The sequence below is a fragment of the Malaclemys terrapin genome, chromosome 24 (assembly GCF_027887155.1).
Source record: "Malaclemys terrapin pileata isolate rMalTer1 chromosome 24, rMalTer1.hap1, whole genome shotgun sequence".
Lineage (NCBI taxonomy): Eukaryota > Metazoa > Chordata > Testudines > Emydidae > Malaclemys > Malaclemys terrapin.
Genome location: NC_071528.1, coordinates 16116606 through 16132338, shown reverse-complemented (window position 1 = coordinate 16132338; position 15733 = coordinate 16116606). Strand labels below are relative to the sequence as shown.

General features: G+C 54.4%; 1 protein-coding gene across 1 annotated transcript in view; it reads right to left on the bottom strand.

Moving 5' to 3' along the window:
• ELL (elongation factor for RNA polymerase II) overlaps positions 1–10784 on the bottom strand; it is an 88629-nt gene extending 77845 nt beyond the window's left edge. The window contains exon 1 of the mRNA XM_054013979.1: positions 10648–10784. Within this exon, the coding sequence (XP_053869954.1) occupies positions 10648–10782 (135 nt within the window). The 5' untranslated portion in view covers positions 10783–10784. The remainder of the gene's footprint in view (positions 1–10647) is intronic.
• Positions 10785–15733: the final 4949 nt, after the last annotated feature.

Here is a 15733-nt window from a genome sequence, read left to right as displayed (position 1 = left end):
AAGAGAGAGACTATTTGATTTTTTCACAATGACTATGAGCCAACAACAATTTAAATCTGTGCCGAGGAGCTGGAAAGGTACAACAACAAAAATCATACAAACAAAGTCTAGACACTGAAATGTGGAATATGATTCTAATAACCACAACTGGCACATAAGCCTCTGATTGCAGCCCATCATGTAATGCAGGCCCTCAGCTAGCAGGAATATAAAAATCAAGATTAAAGCTTCTTCCACTTAGGGTTATTGGGAGATGTAGATCCTTTGGGTATAACACAATGTGGATTAAGCCAGTATTTCTTCCATCCCTACTAGTATCCTTTGCCTGGACTGTGTGCAACATTCTTATTCTTGCTACACACTATTAATTAGTCCATACCTAACTCTTCTTACTATCAAGACCTTATTAATATGAGCAGAAGTGCTGTAAGTATCAGGAAATGACTTTTCTCTCTAATCAAAGGAGAGGCACGTCATCCAAGTGACACACAAATTACTGAACTAGAATTTGGGGCTTGAAAGCTCTTAACCAGCTCTCCAAAGAATAACTTGTAAAAGGGATGTGGTAATAATCAGACTTTACCAGTAAACACATATAGGAAATGACAAATGTTTTAGAGTGTTCTGTAGTACCCGCTAATCTCGGTCACATGGAGCTGCATAGATCTAAAAAGGGGAAATCAGTCTCTACCTTTAAATAAATAGCAGAATCTGGACTAAAGGTTCAAGTAGAAGCAGAACTCCGGAATCCTTGGTTCACAGTCCTATGCTCAGACCACATCTCTCAAGTCACATGGTCCACCCCTTTTCTCTACTCCAGTTGGTCCAAGAGGCGAATGCATCAGAAAGGGTTTATCTTTTCTCCGTATCAAAGGGCCCAGGAATGGTTGCAGGCTGGGCACATGAAAAAAGGCCACACATGGCTGCTGACGGGCTGGAACATCACCTGTCAGACAAGGAGCAGCCCTCAGGAGCAGAACAAAACTGGCCGGCCTTCTAATAAAACCTTCGCATCAAGTACTTGATCTTTGCTGCTACAGTCCAAACTGCATGAAATTCTCTCCTAGACAACAAAGGCCAAGAAAGTGGTTTTGCTGCATAGATTGTGGGGGGGAGGGGGGAGGAGAGAGGTTAACAGAAGCCACCAGACTGTAGCTAGATCAGAGAAGCCTCAAAATGGGTGGAGGTGGGCTGCCAAATAAAGTCATATTCATATGCAGTGACCACTTTTCAAAGTTAAACAAATCTGGTTTCTTTAAATTAAAAAGGCATCCGTCCAAAACAAAGAAAGGAGAGACTACGTGTACACAGCAGTGTTTTTTCCTAAACCCTGTCTATTCATTAGAGCAAAGCAAAATGCATTGGATTTTTAACGTTTCCCTTTTCACTGCAGTACTGGAACTCAAAACAAACCATCAGGTTAGGACGACAACAGCTGCAAAAAATGGTGCCATCCTGTTTATTATACCAAAATTCTTAAAGATCAGTCAACACACAACACTAAGTTACTACAATGTGCAAAGGCTGCCTTAATGCCTGGGATACTCTAAGCAACATTAATGCTACCACAAAGTTATTTCTCCTACAAAATCTAAGCTCTCTTCTCTGGATGATGCCCTCCAGGTAAAGGTTTAGGCATGCTGGCTGGGGAGAAAGCTGGCTTTAGTGCTGTCTATTCTGTGCCTGCTCTTGTGGCTAAGAAGAGGTTGCTAGTCTGGGGGCTGTCGATCTGGTTCCTTTTATTAGGATAATAAGGTTCATAAAAGTGTTATTATCCTTAACATTTCAGGGGTAAGCAGAAAGTTGTTAATGCTCTTGAAATTACTGTTGATGCTACACTAAGGAGAACCCCTCTTCCCTCACACCAAAAAACCATTCCCTGGCATCCTTACAACTGCACATACCAGTCTGACTACGCTAGAGAGAGCCTTAAAGTAGCTGGTGTGGCTCCAAACTTTACCTACTCTTGCAAAGCAACTCCATCCATCTCACTGTCTCCTCTTATGCATTATTAGCAAACCGCTAAGTCAGCCAAAACGCATTCCTCTTTCAGGGATTATTTGGCATAAATAGGTATTAAAGTGATGCATGTACTGTCTCTCCCTTCTCACTTTATAACATGCACAGAGATTAGAGATACTTTGCAAACTCGCCCTGCCCGCATCACACAGTGGGATCTCTGCAAATTATCCAGGAAACAAACACACAACTGACCAGCCTTCATTTTTCTACACGGAGTTCTCAAATTTTAGGTTTTTTTGGGGGGGGCTTTTTTGTTTTTTTTAAAAGACTCTCTCCTCCCCCAGCTGGTAACAAAGAACAGGACAAAAGCCTGTACTATGTGAGCGAGTGACTGCGACCTAGCAGTAGTCTCTCTGCCAGGGAACATTACAATAATCTAACAAAAATAAAAACACACATTTCCAAGGGATGAAGACACATGTGTTTGAGGGTCACCTATTAATAGGCAGTGCTCTAAGGTCAGCCGTTAGTTTATAATGTAAGCATACAAGCCACTTAGAGATATATACTTTGTAATAGAGCACAGGGCTCATCTTAAAAGGAGGTTATCAAAGAGGGTTTTCTTAAGTCTAATTTTGGAAGACCAGAGTTTGATAAGATATACTTCAAATAAGAGCATGAAGTTTAAAAGTATTTTGTAAGGCATTTTAAATGTTTTTTCTGTTCCCCTGCGGATGTTTGTAAGATTTTCAAGACAGAGGCTAGCTGATCGTACAATGGAAACAGTGGAAAGAAGCGTGAGTTTCTTCTTGCAAGATGCTGAACACGGTGGCCTTAATCCAGCTGCTGGGTTTGTGCCACAATGCTCAGCACCTTCCAGGATTTAAGACCTATCTGCAGATGAAGAACTGGGCACTAATCGTTCACTGTCTGTTGCTCTAGGAGTTACTTGTTACAATATATGGATAAAATATTTAAAGGCAGAATTGTGAGTTTCAAGTTAAGGGTGTACCTTCTTTAAGGCACAAACTTGCTGCAGCACTTTCAAATTCTTGCTACTGTTTTTGGTGACAGCCTGACAAAATACTGTTCTCTCTACTTTTCACTGGCACGTCACCAAGTAGTCCTAGTTTTTAGTCAGCTACCAGCAGTACAAAAAAGCACATAATAGGTTTATAATCTGTCACTGAATCCCATAGCAACTGTACGTCACTTTAGATGTAAATTATAGACAATTCCTTCCCATGCAATTTGAAGAGTAGAGAGATAAATCTATAATTTGAGCAGATCTAAATGATATATGGTTGGGAAAAAAAGCTACCCTAAATAACTGAAAGGAAACAGCCAAAACATACCTCAAACACAAGATTAAACCTCTGTCTGTACCCTTTCTTGAAATGGAAGAAAGCACATTTTAATTCACAAGATTAAAAAATCTTTAATGGAAGTTTTAACAGACCAGTAATGTTTGATATATCCTGCCCCATCACTGCTCATCATCAAGGGGTGTATGTGCAAACAGACGAGTTTCCTTTCTAACCAACCTCTTCCTGACTGATTCACTTAGCAACGTCACAATCCCATGTTAATGATGTCATAAATGCTTCAATTTTGATGGACTGACGGCATCAATGAACTAATGAGGCAGGAGAAGAGACCGGTTACAGAGAAGGAATAATTATGCAAAAAGCTTTAAGATCATTTAATGGGTTTTGATTAAAAAGCTACATGCTCTCAACAAGCATTGAGACATGTGCATCCCTTTGAACAGTCCGTGCTGAAAATTAAAGGCCTCATTTTTGATTTCCCACAAGACAACAAAAAGAAAACTCTGTGTGGCCATACATGTTGTAAAATAACTTGATGTGCAAATGAACCAGATCTCTTACACTCAGCAGCTGCTTCGGTAGCCTTCACTTTACCACTGAGAAATTCACGGGCATTTGACTGAAAATAAAACCAGGAGTGCGACTGGCGAAGGAGCAGTACCTCACGCCAAAAACTGGAAGATTCAGATTGGTCAACAGCCCAAGGTTCCAGGATTGAAGCCAGAGACTAGAGCATGCTGCGGAGGGGCAATACCCTTTGGCAGTCCACATCCCAAAATTCACTAGTCTGGCTCAACCAGTGGCCTCAGCTCAAGAGAGGCGCTATGGAAAAGTAGGGGTGGAGGAGTGCCTGCAGGGTAGGGCTAAGGAGCGGGGACAGAAGCTTGCATCGTCTCCACCTGCCATACTCACGGCACGCGAGCTGATTTTCAGTGGCACTCACACTGCCCGGGTCCTGGCCACCGCTCCAGGGGGCTCTGCATTTTAATTGATTTTAAAAACCTTATTTACTTTACATACAACAATAGTTTAGTTCTCTATTATAGACTTATAGAAAGAGACCTTCTACAAACGTTAACATGTATGACTGGCATGCGGAACCTTGAATTGGAGTGAATAAATGAAGACTCGGCACACCACTTCTGAAAGGTTGCCGACCCCTGGGCTAGAGACTCAGGAGATTCACAATTAAAGGTTCCATCATCAGCTTTAATGCTACCCACATACCCTCACCCACCCCATCACAGGATGTAGAACCTTGCCGGTTGCTACATGACATTTAAGCCTGACATGTCACGTATACGCATTTTAGTACAGTATATGCTCATTTAGCCAAAACTCTATTATCTGAAAATAACTATTATCTGAATAAAAACTACAAGGAGTCCTTGTGGCACCTTAGAGACTAACAAAGTACTCCTTGTTTTTGCTGATACAGACTAACACGGCTACCACTCTGAAACCTATTATCTGAATCTCTTCCTTGTCTCCCAAGTATCTCACACTGTGGGAAAATGAAGGGACTGGATAATGCGGAGGTTCAGATAATAGAGCAGAGACCCCCAGTTAGAAGTGCGAGAAGGATGACCAAGCCCCCTGCTGGGCGGGCTCCTGCAGCAGTGCAGAGAGCCCTCTGTGGCCCCACTGACATGGGGCTGTGACAGCCGAGTTGCAGAGATCTCCCTGCACTGCAGCAGGGCCAGTGACACCTGATCCCTGTAAGCACAAGGTGCAGGGAAGGCTGTAGTCCTGGTGGGGAAGAACAGAGTCCTGGCTGGAGGTCTTTGCTCAGTCTCACACCTTGCGCCTGCAGGGATGGGGTGTTACCAGTCCTGTGGCAACACAGGGAGCCCTCTGCAGTCCTGCTGTGACGGGAGTGAGTGGGGCACAGCAGAGACCCTGGGCTAGGGTTCAGAGGAGTCAGTCATCCTTTCAGGCCACTCCACAGATGAATGGCTCCTGTCCTCTCCATTTATCTGAATAAAATCCCAGTCCCCCATGCTACTCAGCTAATTGGGAGTATCCTGTACTATGGTTTTCAGTTGTACAACAGGCTGAAAGGATGGATACAACTTATGTCGTGTACAAGGGGAAAGGGTGGTGAGTGGATTAAGATCATCTCTTTGGTCCTGAATTAGGAAATTGGCCAACACTAGTAGTGTACAATGTTCAGGACCCAGGCTAAACAAACAGAAAAACAGGAAGTGCACCAACAGTGTCTTGAACTGACCCTCTCAGGAGAGTCGTGGGAATTGTTGACTGGCCAGAAGGAACAGGAGGCAGGAGAAAGCTGGCAGTTGTGTCCTGCCTGACGCACAAGGTGACTGCCAAGCAGAACATATGCATATGCCAATAGCAGAGATGGAGTAAAGCAAAGCTGATGCACAGCCATCTTCCTTGGATTGCAGACAGTGTTTCAGGCTAAGATGTGAAATATTGCCCCATTTTAGCTCTGTGGCGATTAGTTCTTAAACAGAATGATGACACACAATCAGATATTCACACGTAAGCTGTGCCACGGTGCATCTAGTTTCCAAAAGTCCACAATCATGAGGGTAATTACATGGGCAAAGGGTCAGACAAAGGGCAGAAATAATAGTGGTCCTAGAAGTGCATTCTCCTCTCCCCCCCAGTGATGCTGAACATAGCATTGCTACAAGTTTTGTTACTACACAAGGATCACAGCATATACTTGATCTTTATGCCCACCTCGTTGGGAGATCCACTGTGGATCAAGGGGAGTATATGACCCTAACTTTACAAACTTGAGTCATGGACAATTAAAAATGTAATTTGGCCTTCTCCAAAAGGAGTTTTATGCCCTCTATCTATAAATAATATTTCAAGTACTCCCAAGTCAACAAGAATGGTACATCAAAGTGACTTGGGCCAAAAATGACTTACCATATATCAGCAAAGACCCAACTAGGACGGAGAAGTCCAATAAGCTGCTCAGAGGCTTCTAACTAGAAGCCAAGTCATGGACCAGAAGTTAGCTTTGTCTGTGTTACCCGGCCGTGGTGCAAGCTATTATCAAGCATGCAAGCACATGGAGGGGAAGGGAAAAATCAAAGCTGATGGCAAATACTCCTTTTGGGTGTTCACTTATGAACTATACACTCAACACATGCATCACAAAGTCAAAGAGCAAACTCAGCAAGTAACTGGAGATAGTCAAGGTAAAAAACTTGTTTTGGCAGAATTTCAGAGACTGGCCACAGGAATCACACTAACATACTATACAGGGATATGGACAGGTCAGACTCCGAACAGATCTGACTTCAGGTAACAAACAGTATTGGATTTTTACATTTTCTTGGACAAGGGCTAGACCAATACTGCAGTCAGTTACACCAAATTTAAACTCAAAAAGACCAGGACAAAGCCTTTGCAAGATCCTTCCATTTACCTTCTACAAGTCCAAATGAAATTAAAGACTAGCCTTCACATATACTGAAAGAGCAGTAAGACGGCTTCTTGGCACAGCACATTTCAGAGGAAGATGACAAGTTCAACAAGCTAGAGAAACTGTTTATAGAACAAACGCAGAAACAGCGTATGTGTTTAATAGCCCACGAATTGTCACGTTATTCATTACACAAACTAGTGAACTCTTATCCTTTCCTACCCATTTAACCATTAGTAGCAGACAAGCCCAACTGTCTGTCACTGTCAGATGGGGAGCAGAAAGCAAAGTCCATTAGTAGCCCTTGGCTACCAAACAAAGATAGAAACCACACTTAAAATATTTAACACAGCTGCCTAAAAATCCTTACTCCTCCCCCCACCCCCCAAAAAAACAACTTTCCTTGACAGACTAATTTTGGAGAAAAGCTACTGCACTATTAGAGGCCTAATGTTTCCTTCACTCGCTGCTGCTGACTTTTCACAAAGCTGATAAACACTCATTAAAATATAAATTGCTGTTACCAATGTTAAGTTGATAAACCCTGGGACTGTAATTACCTTTAACCCTCATGCAGAGATTGCCCAACTCGCTTATGTGATGTAACCAACACCCTACATTAAAAATAGTGTTGTGACAACATATGGTTTATTCTACAGACGCTGGCAAGCAGGATGTTTCTAACAAACAGGTTAGAGTCCCAGCTTTTACCACCTACCTGCAAGGTGAAGACAGAAAAACGTGCACTGTACAAGAGCAAAGAAAAAAGGGATTTTTTAATTCATTCTAGAGACATCCTAGTAAAAGATGTCCAGTGTTCCCATTTTTATTTATTTACGCAGTAGCTAATAAGCTAGCTGGATGCAATTTGAGGAAACATCTCAAGAGCCTTCCTGGAAATTTTGAAGATATCAAAATACAGCCTCAACGACGACAAAGAGAAAAGCTAGCTTCCTTCTCACCTATAGCAATCAACAGTGTGCTCTAGAGCATGGGGAACCCTGGTCTATGGTCAGCGCAAGGCATCTGCCTGCCTGGAAGGAGAAGCCGATAAATCAGAGCTTTTAGCGAGAACAGCAGCAGCGATGATGGGGACAGGAGAAGGAAATTCCCCATTTTACCCAACCGTGTTAAATATTCACCAGTGAGTGAAAGCTGCAGCCTCTTCCTTCCTGGGAAGTGTTTCTCTTGAATGCTCCTACAGGGTGGAAGCTGGGCTCTTTCCAATTGAGGACAATCTGATTCACCCCTTCCTTATCACCCCATGATACGTAAGGATTAACTCCCCCTGAACTGTTGTGGTGCTGAACCCCTCATGACAACATAGATCTCTGCCTCACTGGGGGGGGGGGGGGGGTGTATGTGTAAAAATTCTGGGTATTTTCAGATTACACAGGTGAAGTTTCAAACTGAGGGGTACAGCCCCCAGCCCAAACGAGGGAGGACGGGATCTGAAAGTTCACAATATAAAACCCATCATTGGCTCTTGGCAGGGAGCCGAGGATTTGAACCCTTTCTGGATGGAGGTGACCCAAGCCCCACCACCCTGGATTTCTACTACATGGGGGAGAACCTGTCCCAGCAGCCCCCCTTCCCCCCAAAACCACCACCAAAGGGGTGTGCAAGGTGCTTCAATAACATTCTCTTTCTACTTGACCCTAGCTAAGCCCTATGCCAGGCCGGACACCAAGCCCAGTGCCCCCTGCCGCTCCTTACAGGATACAAGGGGGATCCAGGCCCCTGGCCAGGGAAGCTGGGGCAGACGCCCCATGGGCTGGGGGGCACATCCCCACAGAATACATCCCCTGGCAGAAATGGGTACCTCCTAGATCCCCCCAACCAGCTCCCCTAAAGCAGGAACCTCATCAACACCAGCGCAGGACCACGGAAGCAGCCCCTCCATCCCTGGGACTGGGGGGGGGACGGGACACACTCTACCCTCACGTTGGAAGGGCCCTCCCCTGTCCCCCCGCTGCCTTCCCTGCCTGTGGGGAGAATGGGGTCAGATCCCCGAGACCGGGGGGGGGGGGGGGGCTCTGCATCACTCCACTGTCCCCCATGCCCAGGAGCCTGCCCCCCACGGCCGGCCCACGCAATCCCCATATCCAGGAGTCCCCCCAGCCGGTCCTCCATATCCAGCTGCACCCCCCAGCCACTCCCCCCACATCCAGCTGCACCCCCCAGCCACTCCCCCCACATCCAGCTGCACCCCCCAGCCACTCCCCCCACATCCAGCTGCACCCCCCAGCCACCCCCCCCATATCCAGCTGCGCCCCTCGGCCACCCCCCCCATATCCAGCTGCGCCCCCCGGCCAGCCGGCACCCCCATTCCTAGTTGCGCCCCCCGGCCGCCCCCTTATGTCCAGGGGCCCCCCGGCCGGTCCCCCCATACCCAGGAGCCCCCCCCCCCCGGCCGGTCCCCCCATACCCAGGAGCCCCCCCCCCCCGGCCGGTCCCCCCATACCCAGGAGCCCCCCCCCCCCGGCCGGCCCCCCCATACCCAGGAGCCCCCCCCCCCCCGGCCGGCCCCCCCATACCCAGGAGCCCCCCCCCCCCCCCCGGCCGGCCCCCCCATACCCAGGAGCCCCCCCCCCCCCCCGGCCGGCCCCCCCATACCCAGGAGCCCCCCCCCCCCGGCCGGTCCCCCCATACCCAGGAGCCCCCCCCCCCCCCGGCCGGTCCCCCCATACCCAGGAGCCCCCCCCCCCCCGGCCGGTCCCCCCATACCCAGGAGCCCCCCCCCCCCCGGCCGGTCCCCCCATACCCAGGAGCCCCCCCCCCCCCGGCCGGTCCCCCCATACCCAGGAGCCCCCCCCCCCCCGGCCGGTCCCCCCATACCCAGGAGCCCCCCCCCCCCCCCGGCCGGTCCCCCCATACCCAGGAGCCCCCCGGCCGGTCCCCCCATACCCAGGAGCCCCCCGGCCGGTCCCCCCATACCCAGGAGCCCCCCGGCCGGTCCCCCCATACCCAGGAGCCCCCCGGCCGGTCCCCCCATACCCAGGAGCCCCCCCCCCCCGGCCGGTCCCCCCATACCCAGGAGCCCCCCGGCCGGTCCCCCCATACCCAGGAGCCCCCCCCCCCCCCGGCCGGTCCCCCCATACCCAGGAGCCCCCCCCCCCCCCGGCCGGTCCCCCCATACCCAGGAGCCCCCCCCCCCCCCCGGCCGGTCCCCCCATACCCAGGAGCGCCCCCCCCCCCCGGCCGGTCCCCCCATACCCAGGAGCCCCCCGGCCGGTCCCCCCATACCCAGGAGCCCCCCCCCCCCGGCCGGTCCCCCCATACCCAGGAGCCCCCCCCCCCGGCCGGTCCCCCCATACCCAGGAGCCCCCCGGCCGGTCCCCCCATACCCAGGAGCCCCCCGGCCGGTCCCCCCATACCCAGGAGCCCCCCCCCCCCGGCCGGTCCCCCCATACCCAGGAGCCCCCCGGCCGGTCCCCCCATACCCAGGAGCCCCCCCCCCCCCCGGCCGGTCCCCCCATACCCAGGAGCCCCCCCCCCCCCCGGCCGGTCCCCCCATACCCAGGAGCCCCCCCCCCCCCGGCCGGTCCCCCCATACCCAGGAGCCCCCCCCCCCCCCCGGCCGGTCCCCCCATACCCAGGAGCCCCCCCCCCCCCCCGGCCGGTCCCCCCATACCCAGGAGCGCCCCCCCCCCCCGGCCGGTCCCCCCATACCCAGGAGCCCCCCGGCCGGTCCCCCCATACCCAGGAGCCCCCCCCCCCCCGGCCGGTCCCCCCATACCCAGGAGCCCCCCCCCCCGGCCGGTCCCCCCATACCCAGGAGCCCCCCCCCCCCGGCCGGTCCCCCCATACCCAGGAGCCCCCCCCCCCCGGCCGGTCCCCCCATACCCAGGAGCCCCCCCCCCCCCCGGCCGGTCCCCCCATACCCAGGAGCCCCCCCCCCCCCGGCCGGTCCCCCCATACCCAGGAGCCCCCCGGCCGGCCCCGCGGTACCTTGCTGCCCTGGTAGCCCTCGAAGGCCCGCACCGCGCTGTCCGTCAGCTTGACGTGGAAGACGGAGACGCGGGTGCCCCGGCCGAGCCGCCCGCAGGACAGCCCGTACCCGCGCTCCGCCTGCAGCGCCGCCATCTTGGGACCGTCTCCCCCTCGGCGCTGGGGCGGTCGGGGCCACCCGCCCTATGACACGCCCCCTCATGTATTATTCACCAGGCGATTCGCCGAGCCCCGCCCCGCCGGCGAGCCTGTTGCTGGGCTAAGAGGGGGCAAGGGGGCGGGCCAGCGCGCTCTGATTGGCCAGGCCGGTGAAGGCTGGCTTCCGATTGGTGTAAGGCGGTGAGAGGCGGGGGGGTAGTCAAATAAAGGCCGCTGTACATTGTGGGTAGTGTGGTCCTGAAGCCACCGTGAGCTGTAGAGCAGTGGAGGCGAGGCCCCAGGGGCACCGGGGGCCTGGAGTGGGGCGGGCAATAGGGGTTGTGTGGGGTTGGGTGTAAGGCAATCTCCCTGCGCGGGATACACTGGGGTTGGGGTGAGGCCTGTGAAAGGGAGGGTAGGTGGCAGAGTTGGGGTTCAGGTTGGAGTGGGGGGGCTGGCACCCCACAAGGGGCTCAGGGTCCAGGTTTGACCCCAAAACCCCCAACTCTGCAGTTTGTAGGGCAGGCTTGGGGGGGGGTTAGATGACCTCTCTGGCCACAATTCCAGGGTCACCAGTGTGGTGAAGGTAATACCCGTTTATACCAGAGTCACTCCAAAGTCCTACATCTTAACCCGGTAAGGGAAGGGGAATTCGCTGTACCCCCGTAAGGAACTTTTAATGGCACCCGGGGGAGGGGTTGTATGGGTGAAACACTCACCCCTCCTTATTACAGTGCTACTGGGACAAACGCGGTGTCGCCCCCAGTGGTTGCAGTGATTTAGCTTCTGCCTGATGCAAGTCAAGCCGACCCAAGTGTCCACGTGGAAAGTTGCACAGCGGTCAGGAGCTCACTGTCCACTCCCCCCAGGAGCTAAGCCCGCGGGCCGCTCTCGGTGCAGCAGGCCTTGTCTACACAGGGCTGGCGAACGGCAGGGCGGTTATCCTCGTTGGACAGCTGGGAAAGGGACGGCTGGTGCACGGGCCCAGCCAGTGTCTTAATGCCAGCACCAGCCCATCCCTTTAGTCCAACCATCTTCTCCTCTGCCCCCAGCAGCCCATGTAGAGTCCACGACAGCACAGGCTCCAGGATAGGGTCTAGGGCTTTAGGAACAGGCTCGCTCACATGCCAAATGTTCTAGCCGTACGTTTAAATGCCCAGAGGAGTAGGGCCCACCTTTGGATAGTCTACTAAACGAATGCATGGGGTGGCCGCCACCAGAGAAAGGGCGGGCTGGGGTCAGCGTGGAAAACCCTCTTCAGACCTAGCACTGCAAAGAGGCTGCAGTGTGTGCTGAGCACTGACCCTAGCTGCTCCCCCGGGCTTTGTTAGCAGGCTCAGCTCCGTCGTGGAGCCGGGCAGCCACCAAGCGAGTCGCTAAAGGACGTGCCGCTAGCAGCCCTCTACGTGTCAAAGTCCCAAGCACCTGTGACTAAGCGCTGGGTGTTGTGGCGAGCACAGCGTACAGGGGAACAGCTGGTACAGTACCAGTGGTGGGTCCCTCTTGCTCCTGTGTTGGCGTCGCTTCCTTCCTCTGCTTGCGGGAGGTTTGTTCCTCCTTCGCCTAGGCAGTGAAGTGAAACTGGGGGAATGTTCGTCGTTTCTGGCAGCTGCACGTCACTGCTCCACCCTACCCCGCTCAGCCTCTATTGCCAGCTAGTCTCAGGGCGATGGCAGGGAACAGCTCTAAGGCTGGGATGAGGCTGGAGGATGTTGGGGTTCCCCAGCCCCCCGGCACTTGTCAAGAAAGCTCGTGGTGTCATCTCTGGTACTTCTGTTAGAAAAGAAGTTCCTCAAAATGCAAACGAGGCAGCCAGTGAGCCAGGCTGCACCTGCTGCCCTGGAGGGAATGAGCCGCATCTGGGACGCAGCCCACTGGCTCCCCCAGCTGGGTCTGGCCTCCTGAGCTCGTGCTACGCTGCGGGGTCATGGGGCGGAAAGCAGGCTCCTCTCCCCAAAGGAAACGCTGCATTTTGGTTTTGTTTGACATCTTGCTGTTTGAAATGCAGCTAACCTGTGAAATTCAGCATGGGCACCACCGGGCTGCAATTGCCGCCCAGCCAAGCCAGGTCTGTAGGTCTGCTCGGGCTGCCACCAGCAAGACGGGGTCTGTGCCTTCACTAGAAACCATGACCGAGTTTCAGTCTCCTGTGCAACTAAAAATAGCTCCAGCCCCAGGAATCAGCCGCAGTACCCTGAGCAGGGCGTCACGGGGTCTGTCCACACTGCAATTAAAAACCCACGGCTGGCCTGTGCCAGCTCCCTGGGGCTCGTGGGGCTTGGGGGAAGGGGCTGTTTAATAGCGGTGTAGACATCCGGGCTTGGTCTGGAGCTGCAAGGTGGGAGGATCCCAGAGCTCAAAACGTCTGCACCACAATTAAACTGCCCCTTAGCCTGAAGCCTGGGAGCCTAAGTCAGCCGGCACAGGGCAGTCACGGGGGTCGAATTGCAGTGTAGACAGACCTTTGGAGGGCACCAAAACCGTAGTCACAGCATCTCGAAGAGCCAGCAGCCAAGCATATGGTGAGGGGTTTCTGCCCCTTTCTTCCAGCTGTTGCCCCGTCTCTTGTGCGGTGTCACATTAGTGTGCAGATGCCCTAGCCACTGCCCCAGACCCACGTGGGCTCAGTCTTGGAGCAACTGCGGTGCAGCAGCTTAGCACAGCCAGTGCTCACCCTTCTCCTTCCCCAGGTGCGTTCATAGCCCACAGGTGGGAACCGAGCAGCCAACTCAGATCCCAGCTAACCCGTACCGAGGATGCGAGGTGCTCCAGGCTGCTGGGCTGGTTTTTAGAACCCAGGTTCAGCCACTCACAGATGAACGTGGCTCTTTAGGAGTTGCTCCAGGGGCCAGGGATGTGCTTCCCACCCCTGTGGCATTCTCCCACGGCTATAGGGGCAGGTCACAAACCTTGGCTGAACAGGGGAGATTGAGGCTGTTTTCTTGAGAACATTCTTTTCCAGTTCCTCCCAGCTTCCCCCTGGCCAGGAAGGGAAAGGCTAGGATTGTCCCCTCTGCCTGCCAGCTGGCACCTTGGCCACTGGGCGCCCGGGGCTCTCACCTATGGCAGAGCGCGCTGGCATCCGCAGTATTTCAGCCACAAGGGAGCCAGTGTTTTTCTGGACCCTTTCAGCAGGTCTGGGCCCGACGTGGCGCAGAGAACGCCACGGTTCCTGGGGCGGATGGTCTCCCATTGGCAGTGGAGAAAGGGCCAGGGTCTGACCGAGCTCCACGCTGTCAACTCCCGTGGTGTCATCGCACAGCTCGTGCTAGCTCCTGGGGTCCCAGAGGAGAGTCCCAGCTGCTTGCATTAAAAACACCCAGGAAGGGGCTTGTTCCAATGGGGCCAGAGAAAAGTTTGGTCACGGGACGCAGGTAACGGCGCAGCAGCTCAGAAAGCAGTAGGCCAAGGCAGAGCCCAACACTGACTCCCCCACCCTGTTCCCATTGCAGTGCGCTCTGCCTGCCTTGTAGCAGACACCGAAGGGGGCTGGCCTGGGAGTGGGGCTGGCCTGTGAGTGGGGCTGCCAGATGGGGAGAGGCTTTCAGGAGTGCTGGGGGTGGGGAGGACTCACTCAGCAGCTCCCCCAAAGGGCATGGCCCATGTGACACTCCCCCTGGTCCCCCCTGACAGGAGAGGAGCCCCAAGAGACGGTGCAGGGCTGCAGAGCCACCTGGACGGAGACAAAGCTCTGCTCTGCAGACTGCAGGGCACAGGTGCCCATGGGCGGACAGCGGCTGGGGTGAAGCGTGGCTCCGGTGCCCGGCAACCTGGCCTGTGGGTGGACTTGGTTTCCTTGCACAGCAGCTGAGAGTCGGGGGGGGTGGGGGAGAGGGGGAAAGGGGTAAATACAGGGGCAGGTGCAAGAGTGTGACAGCAAATCAGAAATCCCCATCCCTGCCCTCTGGCAGGGGTATGTTGGGGGGGGGAGGGGAGGGAGAAGGGGCTGGATCCACCCGCGCAGGGCCCGGGATGGTTGCCCCAGGTGCAGAAGGAGGCTTTTCCCACCAGGCTGTGAGGTGCTGGACACGTCCTGCTCTCAGCGGTGCATGCCCATAGCCCAGCCCGCAGCCCAGCCTGCAGCTCCGCCGGTGCAACCGGCCATTCTCCCCCAGCCCTGCGGTGCTGGGACCCCGAAAGCGTCTCCTGGGAAGGGCGGCCTGGCCCTGCCGCCTGACTGAAAGAGCCTGGGTGCTGGAGAAGGTGCCAGCAAGACAGGCTGTTCCCACCCCCATCCCCACCCAGGGGCTGGTTCTCTGCCAAAGGCTTCCCCTCCCCAAGTCTGAGCAGCACTGTCCCTGCCTGTCCCACACATTCAGCAGCAACAAGAGTAAACACAGCTTCAGCCCCCCATTGCAACCTGAGCAAGAGCACCGACCGCTCCCCTCTGCCCCCGAGGGGCCAGCTCACAGGCTGGGGGTGCTCACGGTGCTACTCAGTCCCCCAGCCAGCTGTCCAGGGAAGCCAGCACAACCGCCCCGCCCCTCCTCAGCCACGGCCCAAGCACTGCTCAGAATCCCCCTCCCCCTGCCTGGACTGTCTCTCCACCCTGGCCCCAGGCAAATCTCCAGCCAGCAAAGCCCCACAGGCAGCGCCCCCTTACAGAAGAGGGGCTGGGTATTTCCTGAGCCCCAATTAAAGACAAGAGTTTTCCCCTTGGAAGAGGACAGGCCATGGGGGGCTGAGGGCCAGGGAGGATGGGCTGAGGGGCAGGCAGGGGAGACCCCCCTGCAGGGGACAGCCTGGACCCCACACACTGCAAGTTGGATGTCCTGGCCAAGGGAGGGTCTCTCCCCCTCCCAACCCCCATCCTTCCCTCCTGGGCCAACAGAGAATCCAACAGGTCCCTCCTCTGGGAGGAACCAGCCCTAGGCCTGAACCAAGGGGGGCACGGATGGGCAGGGTAAATAATCACCTCCCGACACCAGCTTGTGGCCACAGCTGCTGC